Source organism: Drosophila grimshawi, unplaced genomic scaffold (assembly GCF_018153295.1).
Source record: "Drosophila grimshawi isolate 15287-2541.00 unplaced genomic scaffold, ASM1815329v1 contig_1377, whole genome shotgun sequence".
Classification (NCBI taxonomy): domain Eukaryota; kingdom Metazoa; phylum Arthropoda; class Insecta; order Diptera; family Drosophilidae; genus Drosophila; species Drosophila grimshawi.
In genome coordinates this window covers 892,264-910,843 of record NW_025062900.1, presented here as the reverse complement: position 1 = coordinate 910,843, position 18,580 = coordinate 892,264, and the positions used below count along the sequence as shown (strand labels likewise).

Here is an 18,580-nt window from a genome sequence, read left to right as displayed (position 1 = left end):
GTGTGTGTGTGTGTAGGAGACTATGTGCGTAGGAGTGTGCGTGTGTGTGTGTGTGTGTGTGTGGGTGTTCTCTTTGAGTGTGACTTTTGTTTAGTTGTCTGTCTGTTGGCATTTATTTTATTTGCCGTTTCAATTGTGAGCTGATGCTGGAAGTGGCTGTCGGGTATTAGGTCTAAATGGGGTATTACAACATTTTAACAACAACAACAACAACGACAACAACAACGACAATAACAATAACAAAAATAATAAGAATAAAAACAACAACAACTGCTTTTGTATGATATGAGTGCTGGTGTTTGGTGGTTGTGTTGTCAAGTGTAGCAAGCAGTTGGGTGGGGTTTTGGGGCACGTTGCACAAATTAAACCCGAATGAAAATTAAACGATGCATGAAATTACTTTGCTGCTTCTTCGCTCTGAGTTTCTTTATTTTTTTGCTGCTACTGCTCCGGCTCAACTTTTTCCTTGGCTTTGCCTGGCAAGAATTCGTCGTCGCCTCTTTTAATTTTTAATGTGCAGTCAGTTGTTGTTGCTGCTGCTGCTGCTGCCGTCGTTCACTTGAAGCGTTTTTTGTGCCACACTCGTGTCGAGTCGGAGACGCAGGAGGCGTGGACTGGATAACAGCAGAAGGATACACGCCATTTACGCAGAGCTAGCACTGCACTGAAAAGAAAAAGAAAAAAAAAACAACGGGCAAATACGCAAAAAGAGACGCCAAACAGCCAAGCCAATTTATAAAGTCAAATGTCAGCTAACTGCAATTAAGGCGCATTTAGCTGAAGGCTGCCCGGTGGCAGGAAACAAACGTGCCACCTGTCCGCCCTTGACTTCAACGAAGGTCTGCTGAAGGCAAGAAGATATCAGATGTAGATAGAAGTTGAAGATCTTTCTGGATCATTGGCCAGATTGTCGTCACATGTACATTATGCCTTATTATTTATTCAAACTTATTTTTTTTTGTTATGTTGGTTTTCAAATATAAAATAGAATAGAAACTTGATATTTTCATAGTCTAATACATTTAAAAAAATTGTTCCATATCAAACATTCCGTTGCTTTATTTAGCGATTCTCTTCTGAAAAGGCTAATTTATTTAATCATACAATATAATTTTATCTTCGCCAAATATTTAAAGGAGTATTTTAAAGGTTAAAAGGAAAGAAATGAGACTTAGTATTTCTTTGTCTAATAAATTTAGAAATTCATTTTAGAATATAAAATATTCCTTTGCGTTGAAAATTTAATTCGTGTGTGAAAGGGTAAGCTCTTAACTTTTATTATTAATACGTATATTTTTGACTTTTAAATGTAAAATAGATAGAAAAGAAACTTCGTAGTAAATTTTAGCATAAATTATTCCACATTAAATATTCCATTGCATTGTCAAACTTTGGACACCTCATAAATGAAATCTAAATTTGGAGAAAGAGCGCAACCACATAATAATAATAATAATATATGTACATACATACATACATATGTATGTTTAAGTGGCGAAACCTTTTCGCAGTAGGCCACAATTTATGGCGGGGAAGTATGCAAATGAGCAATGGCCTGATATTGTAGTCCTGTCTGATGGCTCCTCGTCATCCTTTCTGCTCAAGTGACACAAATCTTGTGCTTATTAGCACATTTTATTGCCTATTTTAACCACTTTTTTTGTTATGCGGCACTTTCTTTTTGTCAGCGCCAACAAAAGTGAATCATGAAATCAAACCAAACGAGAGACTCGCATAATATAAACGGAAATGAATTTATAATGTACGACTTTCTTTGCTGTTTATCCTTTTCTTATACAGATACAGATATATAAATATATATATATATATTTTTGCTGTTATACTTTATGATGTGGGCCATAAATATGTTGGCCAAAATACACACACACACGCAGGCAGCAGAAAAACGCGCATACAACTGACTCATTTTGTGGTTGGCATCTTTTTTTTTGTAGCAATTGTCTGGCTGGCAACTTTCTTTTTTATATGCTTTATAGAAATCGCGACAGCGATTCCGATTCAGATGTGTGCTTTTGAGTATCTGATGAGTTGACTTTATGTCTGAGTGTGTGTGTGTGTGTGTGCGCTTGGGTGTGTGTGCCAAGCCAACATGGCTGTGGGTTGAACGTGTGACAGCTCAATATATTTGCCATTTGTCGCCGTAGCAAGGTGTAGTCGCTGGAACTGTCGCTCTGCGGTTGCCGCATGTTGCAAAACTGTTGAGCGCTGGCACAAAGCAAAGCACACAGTGTGTGGCACACTGAGGAAAAAAAACAGCACTCTGAATTTTATAAATTCAGTTAGGGTAACTCACCTTACTTTACAGAAAATATGTTTCTCATAATCAGGGTTTTATTTTCTTACTTTTGGACCACATTTTTAAAAAAATAGAAAAATGATCTGATTTTAATTAGTAATTTTTAGAATTTTTTTTTCTTAAATGTAGACAATCTTTCTACTTTTCTGCCGATTTGCTCAAATTACTGACGATTTTTTTTAGTGTTGCAGCAGCAGCAAGGAGCTGTGTACCAGTGTCAGTGGAAGCCACATCGACATCCACATTCGCATGTGGGCGCGTCCAAGTCTCAACTCCTTCATATGTTGTTCTTGCTGTTGTTGTCCTTGTTGTTGTTGTCGTTTGTTGTTGTCGTCGTTGTTATTGTAGTAGAAATGCAGGAAAATCAATTTCGTTCTCCATTTGCAGTTGGCAATTTGCATAATAAGGTCGTTTGGCGCAATTTGCATGTGAATGTGATAAATTCAACGGGTGGCGTTTTGCCGCACGCGGCGTATACGTTACACACATACACAGACACACAGTCACACACATGTGTGAATGTAATATGTGTGTGTGTTTGTTTTTTGTGCGCCTTTTCAACTTTCCCCCATTGGCTTTTTCACCTTTGACACACACTCGCAAGGGGGGACTGGGGACTGGGGACTTTGAGAAATGAAAAGTGTAGCGGTATATTAAATAAGTAGGTGTGCCCGTGTCACGGCAATGCTGACTGCTAACGACCAACTTGCAACTGCCAACTGCCAACTGCCAACTGGCAACTTGCAACTACCACAATTGGTGGCAAGTCTTGGCTTTGGCTCTTTACGGTCAACTGCTGCGGCAATTGCAATTGCCGTGCAATCATAAAAACGTGAAAATTCAACGCGCCAAAATGTCGTAAAAGCAAATATGAGAATTTTTGTGATTTAAACGCTTTGACGTTGCACATTTTGGATGGGTGGGCGACTATTTGGCTAGTATTTGGAGCCAGACCATTTTTGAATTGTGGACTGCAGTAACGTTTGTCCACTCAACGGATTTTGCGGCTGTAGGCCATTTTTTGTACGCTCAGCCGATTTGTACTATTGCCGCTTTCAAATGCAGCAGCAGCAGGAGCGGTTCAGGCTGGCGGGGATGAGGCCGGGGCCTGCTAGGCCGGAGCTGTGGGCAAAACAGTAGCTGCATATGCAGTCATCCAAGCATAATTCATGTGACAGCCGGCAGTGAAGTTTTCTTTTTATATTCTGTTTTAAGTTTTTTGTTTTTTGGTTTGTTTGATGCCCGACTGCACTTCCTATTTTACATGCAAAATATGGCAAAAGGCTGACAGTTCTTTTTGTTAGTTTTTGTTGTTTTTAGCTTTTTGGATTTAGGGGCGCTTAGCCCATAACTGGTAAGAGTATTAAAAATATGCATGCGCTCAAAAATCGATTGAATTTTCCGTGCTGCACATAGTAATTTTTAATACGCGCTTTAGGTAAAAATACATAACATGTAGTGGAAAATATGGGAAATTAAGAAGAACAGTCTTTCAGCAAGTTTAATTGATGATGGATGATATCAGATATTCGTTGGACGATCTGAAATGTTTTGGGAAATAAATTGATGTAGTTATATAATAAGCTGAGCCATAATTGAATTCATTAATAAGTATTAAGTACTAGGTATATGCATGCAAGGACTAAGTAGTATAATTTTTACGCTGCGCCTCGAATTCATATTCAATACGTGAAGTGTATATAAAAAATAGGAAATTAATTGATATAGTTGTATAAAAATCTATTGCAAATTCAATTCATTCATTAATAATAAGATATCCCCAAATTAGTTGGGTATTTTAAATTAAATGCAGCGCTCACATGACATGTGAGCTTAATAATACATCCTGATGATGATAGCATTTGAAATTGGAGATGTGCAAAAAAGCGTCTGACCAAAGAATATTCCCCTCTCTCTTTCTATGCGGCATTGCAGGAGGGCAAAGAAAAAAAAAGAAGAAAAATGTGTGGCACGTTCTGGGGCAGCTAATGCATGCAGCTAACATGGCTGGCACTAAAAGTTAACATTTTGCCACAAAAAAGCAAACCATAAACCCAAACTTAGTTACCTTGCTGAGAGAGAGAGAGAGACAACAAAAAATGAGGAACACAAACTTTATGGGCAGACAATGCAGTGAGGGAAAAAACAATTGAAAGCTGGCAACTAAAACTAAATGGCTTGCATTTAAAATGGTTCATAGTCAGAGTAATGCTTACGTTTCCGTTTTCACTCTATGCACTAATTGCAGATATAACCAGCTCGCTGACAATGACCGAGGTGAAGATACCCAATCACATAATGCGACTGAAGAGCGCCCTGCTCGGCTGTCGCTATGCCCTCGATGGAGAATCCCTTTACTCCGTCAAGTGGTATAAGGATGGACACGAGATCTATCGCTATGTGCCCAGGGATAAGCCACCTGGACAGGCATTCCCATTGCCCGGCGTCAACATCGATGTGAGTACTATAACCCCACGTCAAAAAAAAAGAAAAGAAATAACAACAGGTGTTCCTCCAATGCGCAAAACCGAGAAAAATGTAATTTAAAATTTAATTGCAATTTACTGTGGAGCTGGAGAGGATGGTGGTTCCAAATTTACTGTTACGGCCTTATCATAATGATTATTTTCAAAGAGCATGTAATTGCCACAGCAGCAAGAGTAACAAGCAAACACTCGACACTCAAAAAAATTGCTTAAAATAAAAAATAATAAAAATCTGAAGAAGAGAAAAAATGATGGGAATTTTATAAATAGTTCCAAACTATACGAACATAATATTCTTTAAGTTAGAAAGTCTTCTTCTATTTCCTAGAAAGGTTTTCTAATACTAAAATTACATCTCTATTTTTAATTTTCAATATGGTTTTCAAATTCAAAAAGAAGTAAATCAAAATTAAATTAAACTTAAAGTTATTAAAATTAAAGTGACTTTACTCTATAGAATGCTTTGTCGAATTGCTTTCTGAATCAACCTTAGCCTCAACCATACAGCAATGTTCTAATATTAAAGTCTGATTTTTCGCTAAGTGTATTTTGAACATCTTGTTGCATAGTTGTTGCTGTTATTTTTGCGTGCTGATTACGTCGTCGCAAAATGAAATTGCTGCCACGTAGTTTTGCCATTTAACTTTAATTTAATGTTGATGTAATTTTTTGTTAGCCATAAAAATGTTTGCTGCCAACTCTGCATGTGTGTGTGCCGGGTTAGCTTAGGTCACGTTGCGGTCTGGGCTCTTAGACTGCGCTCTTTAACGTACATTGTACACGTCACTCAATTTCAATTGCGATTGAAAAGGTTACAACACGGCCATAATCACTTAAAGCTGCCAATCCTCAAGTTGAGGCCAGCACAGCCCCAACCACTCCACTCAACTGGATGGCTGACTGGCTAAACCGAACTCTAATAATAATAATAATAATTTGCTAAAGCACTTAAGTGCGTCTACTTTGAGTGTCGTTTTGTTGACAGCCAAGAAAAAAATGCAACAAAAAAAAAAAAAATGGCAATGGCAAAGACGAAGGCAAATAAAGCAAAGCCGACGCAATTGCCGTGCGGCTGACGCGGCGTATGAGCAATGCGAGCGCGACTTTTATAGCCTCTGTGTGCGTGTGTGCGAAGTCTGTCCAACAATCCGCGTCCAGCTCGTCCTTGTACTCCTTTCCCCCTCTGCTGTGCGTAATGTGTCGTCGTGAATGTCTGCATTTAGACATGAAAGAGTTGTGCTCAAGTTTGTGTTGTGTGTGTTGTGTGTGTGTGTGTGTGAGTGTGTGTGGAGGACCACGCAAAATTGTAACAGACATTTATGGTCGTGATTCGAACAAAAGGCAGTATTTCGTCGAAGGGCGGACGTTGAATCGCTCAAGTGACATAGATTGTGGTCGACTGTTTCGTTTAAGTGCTGCCAATTAATGGGTATATAAATGCATACGGGGCAGCCCGTTGTTGAAACATTCCACAATTAAGGGAGGAGGAGGGCAATGAAATTTAGAAAATCGGTAGTAAAAGAATGTTCTGGCTTTTAAATATAATTGGAAGGGCTTATTTCTATCCTTCTAAAAAATGGCATTTCTTCTTAATAAAAAAATATTTCCGTATGGTAGATAAGAAATTCAGAAAATAAATATGAAATTAAATTATATCGACTCAGAAACGAGACATCTTCCCTACTAGATTCTAAATTTGAAAAGGTCTTTAACAAAGTTTCTCAGTAGCTTATCTAGAAGGTCTGCTAAAATGTCTTTTATGAAGTCTTCTAGAAGCTCTTCCAGGCGGTCTTCCAGAAAGTCTTCGCTGTGTTCTAACAGTTCTTCTAGAAGGTCTTCTAAAAGATTAGGAGCATTTCTAGAAGTTCATTTATAAGGTCTTCTAGTAGGTCTCCTAGAAACAAGATTTGCTCTACTTAATATCATTTTAATTTTCTTCAAAGTGAGCAATATTTAATGCTGAAATATTTATCCTTCAACCAAGCGCATTTATCACTCTCGTTCTGCACCAGCACAGGGCGTATACGTAATCTCGCAACAGGTACTAGCCATTAGTAGTAGTTTGCTACCATTTTTATATATATTTTTAGCGTGAGTTGAGAATCGTGACTATTGAGCGCTTTGCTGAGCGGACAGAACTGTTAACTGCTGCTTGCTGGCAGCAGAGGAACGGGTTGATAATCATAATAAATTGTGTGAATTGCATTTTGCTGCAGCCATCATAAACAAAATGCCGCTCGCACGTAGCCCTGGCGATGGCAATATAAATGCGAGGGAAGACTCCCCCCTCCGCCGCACACCACTAACCCCTCCTTTGTACACTCTGCCTTGTCCCAACTACAACAAAAATTTGAATTGTGGCCAGTTTTGGTTCCGGGCTTTGGGCTTTGGTCTGAAAGTCGCCTAACCTGCCACGCTGACAACTTGGGCGCTCATAGAAATTGGCAAGCGGGAGCTGTATCCTGCCACCCCCACCCACCACAAGGGAAGGGAAGGAATCGGCTTAAGCACTCTCGAAAGAAGCAAACAAAAGCCAGTTCGTCGCAGTCATTGTAACGGGGTAATGCCACTAACCAGGGGAGGGGATGGTGGGTGGGAGTTGGGGGCTATGGAACAAGCAACAAACCAAAAATAATGTTGAACGTGACTTTTGTGATTGTTTGCACCAGCAGAAAGAGAGAAAGAAAGCAAAAGCAAAAGCAAAAGCTGAACTGGACTTGAAGCGGAGCCGGAGACGAACGAATTTTCATAAAAATTTGCTCGACAAGTTTTTCGGGTAGAAAGAAATGAAAACTTTGCCAAGCACTTTTCGGCTGCGTGTATGTGTGTTTGTGTATGTGAGTATGTGTATGTGTGTTTGTGTGTGTGTGTGTGATCATAAAACTGCAAGTTAAAGAACTTGACTGCAATTGTTTCTGGCAAAGATGTTGAGTGACTTTTACAACAGGCACTTCTGTTGCTCCTACAGCAACTCCACTTTTGTTGAGCTTACATTCTCATGCGTTCTGCAACGCTTACAGAGTTGCGTATGTATTGTCCCCAATCCCCTATTGCCAGCCCCTCCCCCTATCTGCCCTTCCCCACTTGAGTTGTGGATGAGAAATGTTACGATTGTTTCAAGATATTTCATTGCATGTTTTGGCTTTGGCTCTGACGCTGGCTTATGACTTGTACTTTTTTATATTTATTTTTTTGTTATTGTGCTTGCTCAAATTACTTTTGAGAGACGCCTCCAAGCTACCTCCATTCGCATCAAGCTGGTGCGTCCTTAAACTAATAATAAATACAATCAGCTTTGGTTACCTCCTCACAGCTACTTGCTTTTCTTTTTGTACCAACACAAAAATCATCATCAATCTTAATTTTTCACTCAAAATAGGAAAGCGAATTTCGGCACAAATCTCAAACGAGTGCAAAATGTGAAAATCTGTGAAATCTAATTGCCTTCATTGTGTGGCCAGCAAGCAAAGACTGCCGACTGCCGACTGCTGACTGTCGAGTCATCGCGTCGTCATTTATTTGAATTTCGAATTTATTTAACAAACATTTCTAACGCACGCCCTCTCTCTCTCTCTCTCTCTCTCTCGACCTCTAATAGCTGCGCAATTCCTCGGACACACAGGTAATGCTGCGACGTGTAACGCTCCAAAGTTCGGGACTCTATCGATGCGAGGTGTCCGGCGAGGCGCCCGCCTTCAATACCGTCTCCGAGTCGGAAACAATGACCGTAGTGGGTAAGTCAAAAGATCTTAATGAAATAAAAAAAAAAAGTGCAATAAGTGACTGTTCCCTCCCCTTCCCCCATCCCATGTGAAGAGGTGTGCAAAAATTTAATTAAAATGCTAATAGTCCCAAACAGCAGTCAACAATGTTGTCGATTGACAGACAGCTTCAAGTGGGCAACAGATCAGTGAGCATGTGCAACATAATTGCCAGTTGCAAAAATAAAAGAAACAAGACAAATTCGACAGGAGCTTCGACAGAAAGCCAACAAAAAGTGGATAGCCAGAGTTAGAAAGAGATTTACGCATAGCTTTTAAATGAATACTCAGAAAAAAGTCCTATGTGGGTTTTAAAGACGTTCAGAAATGATTTTTTTTTTAAGAATAAGGCTTTGCATTTGTGCATTTTGGAAATATATTTCTTAGTAATATGAAATATTTTATTATTATTTATTTTATTTCTAATTTGTGGAAAAAAGTAATCTTATATGCAGAAATTATTTCGAAAAACAAGAAGAACTTGTTAGTATTCTAGGCGATATTCTGAAATTCAGTTCGATTTGTATTATCTGAGTGTGGGGTTCATTTGTAAGTGCTTGAACTGAAGCAACACTTTAGACTATGCTTAAAGCACAATTTCTGTTTTTTTTTTGTTGTATTTTACAAGAAAGCATACTTGCAGCAGAGCTGAGACCTTGCAACTTGTCGTCCCCGAGCATAATGCAATTCATGCCTTGCTGCTGCTTCTGCTGCCACTGCTGCCTTGGCCTCAGTCTTAGTTTCTGGTTGACTTAAAGCCTTTAGCTTTCTTAGGCTGGATGGGTGGCAACCCTGGCTTCATTCCCATGTCTCTATTTTTTTGCTTAATACAACTGCATAATCTAAGCAAACAATTGAAATGGAATTTTTGCAGTCGCCGCCGCAGTCGCCAGAACAAAAGCCGCCAGCTTTTCAGGCACACTCCCATGTGTGTAGGTGTGTGCGTGAGTGTGTGTGTGTGTGTAGGTGTGTACGTATGTGTGTGTAGATAAAAGCGTTCGCTTGTAATTGAAAGTGTGTGGGCGTGGCTGGTGCTGCTGCAACTGTCATTGCAATTTGAAGTAAAATTATGTTTTCATGTCGTGCGATTTAGTTGAGTAAAAAATCCAGGAAAAATGGGTTAAAACAACGCGCCATCTGTCAGAGGGCTGAGACTGGCAAAAAAAAGTGTTGCCTTTTGTCTTATGTGGCATGCCGGAAACGAAAGAGCACTTGGGCAACGTGGCATTTCATTTACATATGCAAAGTGCTTGGTTGTTGGTTGTTGGTGGGGCAAGAGCCACCGCAACAGCAACAGTGTTTTATTGGAATTTGCGCCACGCAACCACAGCGTAAGCAACTCACTCAGAAACCACACAGCCAGCCAGCTAGCAAATCATAAATTTATAAACTCATACAAAATCAAACAGTTATCAATATGTGCAGCAACAGTCAACCACAAGCGCAGCCGCAGCCGCAGCCGCAGCCAGAGCGTCAGAGTTAGCCATCGAGTGCCTCAGGGAGGCAACATCATCAACATCATCCTCAGCATCAATATTACACTCGGAAAAACCGTCCTGAATTTTCGAAAAAAAAAACTAATTTAAATTTCAAAATAAAACACACTTTTTCATATTGTTGTGTAGAGCGATATTGGTGGACATTAAATAAATGTATATTAGAGTTTAGCTGAGGTTTTTTTCTTCTACATTTTAGAAAAATGTGTACTGAAATTATGAAAAGAAAAACTCGAGTTTTTAGATATATACTTTCTGAATAATAAGCTGAGTTACTCTTGGCAAGTTTCAAATATTCAGTACTAGTGTTTTTTGTGAGTGTATCATCAACGCCCACAGTAAGCGCATTTCATGCTGATTTGGCAGCCTTTGGCCATTGCTCATGCTCTTCGTATATAAGCGATTTCCCCTAACAACCCCTAAGAACAACGAACAACGGACTCAGACGCATTGGAATGTGTTGCGGAAATGGTTTTGCATATTAAACAATGTCCTCGGCTGCCAATTGGGCGACATTCGACTCGATGGAGCAAAAAAAGCCTGACAGTCCCACGGTCCCCACAGTGCCCAAAGAGCTGTGTGTACTTACATGTGTGTGTGTGTGTGTGTGTGTGTGTGTGTAATCGAACCAAAAAAAGGGGGCAACTCATCATCAACAACTACGCCAGCATCATCAGCCTCAGCAGCATCATCATCATTCTTCTCAGAGTCTTCAGAGTCCTCCATCCAAACAAAATTTCTCATGACTGCCTCTGCTGCCTCAGCTGCCATTGCCACAGACCCTGCTGCTGTTGCTGTTGCAAGTGAGCCATAAAAAATGCTTTAGTGCGTTTGCTTCGAGTATCCAAATTACGCAGACAAGGCGAAAAATCGCACAATGGGTCAGGAACATCAAGTCATCTTAAGCACACTAACAAATCAAAACTATTATTTTGAATTCTTAAGTAATATTTGTTCATGAATTGAATTTGAGAACCAGACGTGATTTCTAACATAATTCCTAATTTAAGCTCGAATAAACCATATTCCATTCTGAGTAACAGTAATTTAAATCTGAATAATATAACTACTACGACTTATTTGAACTTCTATTTGATATCATTCTTACTTTGAGCTCAAAGGAAACTTTTTCTCATATTAGTTTAACACTTTTCCGTTCAGGAGATTCTTCAAAGATTATATTCAAGCCCCTTAATTATTTAAAGCACAAAACTTGCCTCTAAATTTTCACGTATATGGAAAATGCACCTTATATATAATTGGAATTTTAAATCAGAATTTCTCAGAAGATTAAATCTTTTCTTATATTAGTTTAACAATCTTCCATTCCTGGCGTTAATGGAGTAGACAGTTAATAAAAGTCTTTGAATTCACAACTCTTTTCTCTTAAGCTTCTCGCAGTTCAATAGATAACATTGAGAAGTGCAACTACAATATAATTGGAATTTTATATCGGCATCTCTCTATGACATTTATTCGCCCCCATGGTAAGCCAGCCAGTGCCAGCGGGGTTTCTCTTCTTTCTTACCAATTGAAATTTACATTTTGCTGGTGAACCCCCAAAACCCTTCAATCCCCCCTCTCGCCTCGTGTTCTGCATGAGTAGTTGCCTGGGCTGCGGTCAAAATGTGTCGCGCTCTCAGCCTTTTGCTCTCTCCCAGCTGTGGCAAGCATTACTCATACGCCGCATTGGACAGGACGACTGCTGTGCAGTGCTCTGCCACGAAAACAACTTAAAGGCAACAGTGAAAATCGCGACGGTTTTTGTTATTGCAGTTGCTGTTGTTGTTGTATCCATATTCAGCGCACTCAGCAGCAACAGGAGCAGCAGGACACGTCTCGCTCCCCGAGCGACCCTTCAATATTTGTTATCTTTGCTTTTACATATGGCAACGATTTTTAATGCACGATGCGCTGCTCTGCGCCGCTGCCATCGTTGAGGGCATGTTTGAGTTAAGAAAACATTACTGTAACTAGTAACCAGTAACCAGTAACCAGTTACACTGCAACAGCTACACTGTAACTGTTATTCATTCATTGCTGGGGGTCCTTGTCGAAGTCGTTGTCTGTCTCGGTCTCTGCTTGTGTATCCTGGGCACAGAAATAAAAGTAAAGCGCGTTGTTTTATAATTAATGAGCTCGCAAAGGCGCATATGTCCTTCCCCCTACCTTCTCCTCCCCCCCTGCCCCGTTGTGTGTGTGAATTTATGGTTAAGTGCACTTTAAAGGACAAACATACATATAACTCACCCTGCTGCTGCTGCTGCCTGCCTGCCTGCCTGTCTGCCTCTCTGCTGCCTGCTGAGTTACTTCATTCCATGCATGCACACATAATGTGATCGCTTATCGATTTTACAATATAAAAAGCAATTGCCCGCATAAGGGTTCGCCACGCCCCCCTCGTCGCCCTCATCAGTGGCACACCCATTACCCCCACCCTTTGTGTAGGCCAGGCAAAACATAATAAAAAATTAAATGTAATTTTTATGAGCTTTGAGTAGCCACGCTGCAAACTACAAGATATTTATGGCAGCTCCCACTCCCCCTAACCCAAGAATATGTTCTTGCTAATGAGCTGTAAATTTGAAAAGTTACAGTTAAAAGGTCATTTGAAATTAAAGTGACGACTGAATATCGATTTAAAACTCGGCCACTTAGTTTTAATTAAAAATTCTTCGTTTTCATCTTTGACATTTCTTGCAATCACATTGCATGCAATTTTTAAATTATGTTAAATAAAACAAAGTCCTTAAGTCTCTTAAATATGGTGATCAGTTAAGCTTCTTTTTTTTTTAAGTTGTCCAATCATATTAAATGCAATTCTTAAAGTAAATTGAATAATGCCAAGCAGCTGATTTTTAATTGTCTACAATTGCTATTCATAAGTCTCTCAGTTCTCAGTCCTCAACTCTTTTAAATATTTTGCAAATGCAATTAATAAAATTAAGCATACAATTTAATTTTACTTTCTCATTTCTCAAATGAAATCTTTTCTCATATTAGGCGAACAATCTTCCCTTCTTGGTTTTAATGTAGGAAATTATTTTTTTAAATCTTAAAACTTTTTTTAAAGCATCCCGTTTATCAATGAAAATTATTGCAAAATGCAATAATAATTGGAATTCTATAACGGCATCTCTCTTTGATATACTGAAGTGCCCAATTCTTGATTTTCCTCAACTCTCCAAAGTATCGGTTATTTCAAGTCTTCAACTCTCTTAAAACTTATGCACAAAACAGTCAATCAATGATTTTCTGTGGTTTCGTTTACATCAAATATATATTTTTACATTGGCGCATAAATCTCAAATATTTACAAGTTATTTATGCACACATTTCAAAGTAACTACATATTTTGCAAATTGAACTTAAGCTTAATTTATTGACATACTTAAATAACATTTTATTTTTAAATGTGAAATATAAAACAATAAAGCAAACACTTGAATTGCAATTTTGCCTCATATTTCAGGGTTGCAAATATTTATTAAAATTTTCGAGAAGCACTTAGAGGCAGATATCAACGCACAACATGTGCATAATCCACATACTCACGCACTCCACACGTTGACTTTGCATATAGATCAAGTTGCTGCTGGCAGTCCAATTGAAGTTACACCCCAAAACTCCCTCAACCCCTGACCCAGCTTATCGCCTTCTGCAAGGTGCGCTTACCAAAATAATAAGACGAAAATGGAGGAGCACAAAAGCAAAATAAATAGAATAAGGGAAGAACATACCGCAGCATATTAAAAGGCATCCCCCAGCTGTGTTGACTAGATGCGCTGCTTGATAGAACTCCCCTTCCCTCCCTAGCCCCTCCACATTGCCACTTAAAAGGCTCCGTGGAAGTAGTAGTTGTTTTTGTTGGCTTGGTCTACAGCATTTGCTGGCCTGAAGGCAGCTGCACTTGCAAAAATTGCCCTTAATTTTGAAAATTCTGCAAATTGATGGCGTTAAGGTTAACTTATCTTATTATTATCTTATCATTTGAAAACTCCAACTTTTCCTTTCTTAATTTCAGAGTATATTTTTGTAAAATATAAAACAAATATGTCCCCCTTTTAGCAACTCTAATTTAGAGAAATTTTCTACATATCAGGTAGACTTTTTTTCTGAGTGTTGGCTGCTGCTGCTGCTTTTCACCTTAATGCCAGAATTGTCGTAGCGTTTTGGCCATTTTTTGTCGTGCTGCACAAAAGGCAACAAACGAGCAGCCAAAATGCGATCCGAAAAAAGAGGGAAACCAAATAACCGTACCGAAAACTGCTTAGTCATAGGAAAATGCTTGAAATATACTTGAGCCATGTTCCATGGTCGCCACTCGCCGACTTATTGCAGCTTGCCTGCCCTGGCTGGTGACTATGGGTTCTTTCGTCCTTCGTTCTTGGTCCTTGGTCCTTGGTTCTCCTTTGTTCTCGTCCTGCGCCTGCTTCTGATTCTACCCCTGTTTCTCTGCCGCAGGTCCGAAAAATGTTGTTGCTTTTGGTGTTGCCATTGCGTGCTAAGTTTTTGCCAGAATAAATTGCAAACACACCCATAAGTGTTTGTGTGTGTGTGTGTGTGTGTATGTATTGTGTGGTGTGTGTGCTACGGGGCGCCTTTAGATTTATGCGACAAATAAAACTAAAGTGCGACAATATGGCGTTGGCTTAAAAAATAGCCATATAATATGAAAACAATTATCAGTTAGCTGCCTGGAGGTGTGTGAAAAAGGTCTTTGATCTTAACTGCCGGGCAGTCGACCATGACAAAGTGGGTGTGTGTGTTCGTGTGTGTGTGTGAAAAATACGAGGAGTAATTGTTTCTTCAATTGAGGCAAATATGTAAGGAACAAATTATAAGTTATGCTTGAAGATGAAGAAATTAACACGGGACTATTTTCATTCTATATTCCATTGAAAACTATAAATTATATAGTTTAGTATTCATTAAGAAGAAATAAATGGCTGAATATTACAATGACATGACAAACTCATAAATATACAGTTTCTATCTGTATATAGTTTAAGTCGTACTTGCCTTGCAACAATATATATTTACGTACATAGTTAATTGCTTGAACTTAATGGCTGAGCTTTAAATAAATGAAATAGTAAACAATAGACTATTATAATTCTTTCTTGCATCACAAACTAGTTGATACCTCTCTTGAATTGATTGCCTTGCTGCAATATTTATTTTTGTACATAGCCAATTACTTTTCTGCCTCGGATGTTCAATATAATTGCCTCAAAAATCGATATGCAAAGCAATAATTGCAAGTTGTTTGCAGTAAAATCATAATTCATATGCTCCTATTTGTGATTTCAATTGCTGTTGGCCGCAGTCGCAAGGGATTGCATTTCAAAACTTGGCTTATCAGTTACAGATGTCTGTATTGTGCCCATTTGGAATCAATTTTCTCTTAATTCAATTTGTACAGTTTTGTTTTTCTTTTTTGTTTTTGCAAAATGCAACCGAAGTCAAATGTAAATGCAATTTACAAGGCAAATGCAATTGCCAACCGTTTAATATATACGCATTTATGCAGTGCACCCCAACCTCATCTATCTATATGCCTGCTCAGATTTTATGAAGCTTCGTATTATCCATGCGCTCCCACATAAGAGGCAGCTGCACTAAATTAAATTCTGCCAAAAAAAGGAGAAAAAAAGAGAGAGCAACCCAAGTGAATTAAAGTAAACTTCACTTTATAAATTACAAATAAGCATGGGAGAACCCTGAGCCTTGTTTTGACCTACAACTGGAACTGAATACATATCCTACACAGAACCGGGACTGGACCTGCTCCTGCTCCTGCTCCTGCTACTGATTTTGATTTTGAGTCTGGTTTGTGCCCGGCCAGTGGCGAAGCCACAACAAGAACTCCGACAGCTTCTAAAGAAAATTAATATTTTTTTCTTCTGCAAAACCATTAAAAATTTATTTTATTTTATGGTAGAAAACACACACATACAGACACAAACACACATACTCGTATATGAAGGGGGCAAATGTTATGAAAATTGTGAGGCTGTGCAAAAATGAAACAAGAAATTCTACTCCAGTATTTATGCCAGCATGTGGGTGTGCGAGTGTGTGTGCGAGTGTGTGTGCTTTGCTTTTGGCATGATATATTTATAATGCATACAAACACTCGACTGCGTCTCGGCTGTTTCACAGTGGGCGTTAACTGGACGCCGGGGGGCGCCACACTTGACTTGATTCCTTTCTTTACCATTTTGGCTCATTCGTGTTGGATTTTTCTTTTCAGTTTTATTTTTTTTCATATGCCCAAAAGCGCTAAGCAATGGCCAAGTGGTTGGTGGGCGTGTTACACCATAGCCATGGCCATATCCAGATGCCTTAACAACAACACCAAACACGCCCCTCACATACTACTACAACCACACACACTCGCACACACACGCTTAAATAAACTTTGAATAAGCATTTCGTATGCGTATATATATAAAATAGAGCTCGCCGCTGTGGGTCTGTGCTTGCCGTGTTTTTGTATTTTACTGGCACAAATCTCAACATAAATCTTAAGTATGAACCCCCTCTACTAACCTGCTCAAGATACTCCGCACACACATGGCTTTCATTATGGCACAAACGTAAAGCAAATAATACAGCAAAAGGAGCAAAAGCAGCAACTGGCATCTGGCTGCGAACTTCGAATTCAACTTGCCAAAGCTGGGCAAGAACAACGAAATATTCAATTTGCTTGGCTCATTAAAATTAAATAACTGTGCTTGGAGCACCCACACCCACACACACTCGCACACACATACACAAGACTGATAGTAATGTGTCCGTTAAAAATGGGGCTGAATGCACATTGTCCTGTTCCCCTTCATTGGTGGCCACAATGGACTTCATAATGTGGAAAAATAAATATTAAGTATTCTAATTATACAGCTTGTCTTCATTAAATTACAAACTAGGTCAGAGTTACACCCCATTATCGAAGCAGTAACCATTAACTGCCTCACAGCACTCAGAAAAAAATCGGCTTGAAACTAGAAAGTTGTATTTTGTTTTTAAAAGTAATTGATAACGAAAAATTATATAAAAATGTCCTTTTTTTTTTAAATATACTTTCTGATTACATTGACTACATATATGAAAATTATAGAGATTTTGTCAGTGCGATTTCGTTGCTTACTGTGTACCTATTAATTATTATTTAGTTAACAGCAGTATTTATTGTCTGGCCTCACTGTCAACGCTTATTGTCAATTGACAACGAAAAGTGAACAACCTACTTAGCTATGTGGGTAATTACAGCTAAATGCCTTTTGATGTGCCCTTCTTGAATATGCAAGAGTCTCTTTCAATTACGAACAAAAACTAAATCAATATTCTACTGCTGTTACAGTGACTCCAAATCATGGCCCAAAGATATCCGGCGGGCAGCCACGCTATCAAATCGGGGACACTGTGCGAGTGAACTGCACCTCGGCACCTTCGAAGCCAGTTTGTCATCTGAGCTGGCTCATCAATGGGGAGCCGGCACAGAAACAGCATCTGAAGCAGTTCGACAAGATTGTCGTCAATCGGGATGGACTCGAGATGGCTCGACTCGGCTTGGAGTTTCGAGTGCGTGGCTTTCACTTCAGGCATGGCGATATGAAACTCAAGGTGAGTGAGCCACAAATCTCAGCTCTGATTGACTCTGATTGATATTGTTTCTTTCCTTTAGTGTGTGGCCAAGATTAGCTCACTCTACTGGCAGAGCAACGAGGAGAGCGTGGAGAGTGATCGCCAGCAGCGGGCACCTGCTTTGGAGTCGCGTGAAACAGTCGCTGCCAAGTCCAGCACAATTGGTAACCATTCAGGGAATTTGAGGGGAGTTGGATCATCATCATTTGGCTAATCAATTCTCATCATTCCCCTTACAGGTGCCGCTGCCTCGAGGCAACCATCGTTGCTACTTTCACTGCTGCTGCTTTGTGGCATCGCCGGCTCCTGGAGTTGGCCACCTTTGGGATCTGGAAGTTAACTGCCCAAATTGCAGATTCCTTCACTAAAATTAGCAGCTATCGCCGGATGTCGTCATATCTGAGAAATTACAGTGTAAAAGCAAAACATATCCTATGCCAAATTTCATAGAAAAATCTACATACACTTTACTTACGACTACATTGCGCTAACATTAAAAGTAAAAATGAAGAAAAACTTTAAGCATTTAATTCAATTGATGTGTTTGACAAAATAAGTAAAATGGAAATTCTTTCAAAATTAAAAAAAAAGTATACATACATATAAAAAATCAGATACTAGAACTACTTGTGTAACTAGTCACGAGGCAAAAACTACTCAACTTAAGCATTTAAGTACAATTTAAGAATTTGTAAATATTAAGTGTTAAAAGTAAGCGCGCAAAAAAATGGCAAAATTGTTTAAAAAAAATAAATGAAATATCATAATGAAAATATAATTTTCATTTAGTGTAAAGATAAGTCCATTAGTTCAAGTTGAATTAGAAGAATCAAGAAAAAGATCTGTAATATAAATTTGTTTTTCAATTAT

At 39.0% G+C, this 18,580-nt stretch overlaps 1 protein-coding gene across 1 annotated transcript in view; it reads left to right on the top strand.

Annotated features, from left to right (window-relative positions):
* Positions 1–18,248, top strand: part of LOC6562656 — a 38,634-nt gene extending 20,386 nt beyond the window's left edge. Inside the window, exons 2-6 of the mRNA XM_001989351.3 lie at positions 4,566–4,774; positions 8,402–8,537; positions 17,427–17,689; positions 17,751–17,874; positions 17,950–18,248. Of these exons, the coding sequence (XP_001989387.2) occupies positions 4,566–4,774; positions 8,402–8,537; positions 17,427–17,689; positions 17,751–17,874; positions 17,950–18,050 (833 nt within the window). The 3' untranslated portion in view covers positions 18,051–18,248. The remainder of the gene's footprint in view (positions 1–4,565; positions 4,775–8,401; positions 8,538–17,426; positions 17,690–17,750; positions 17,875–17,949) is intronic.
* The last annotated feature ends 332 nt before the right edge of the window (positions 18,249–18,580 follow it).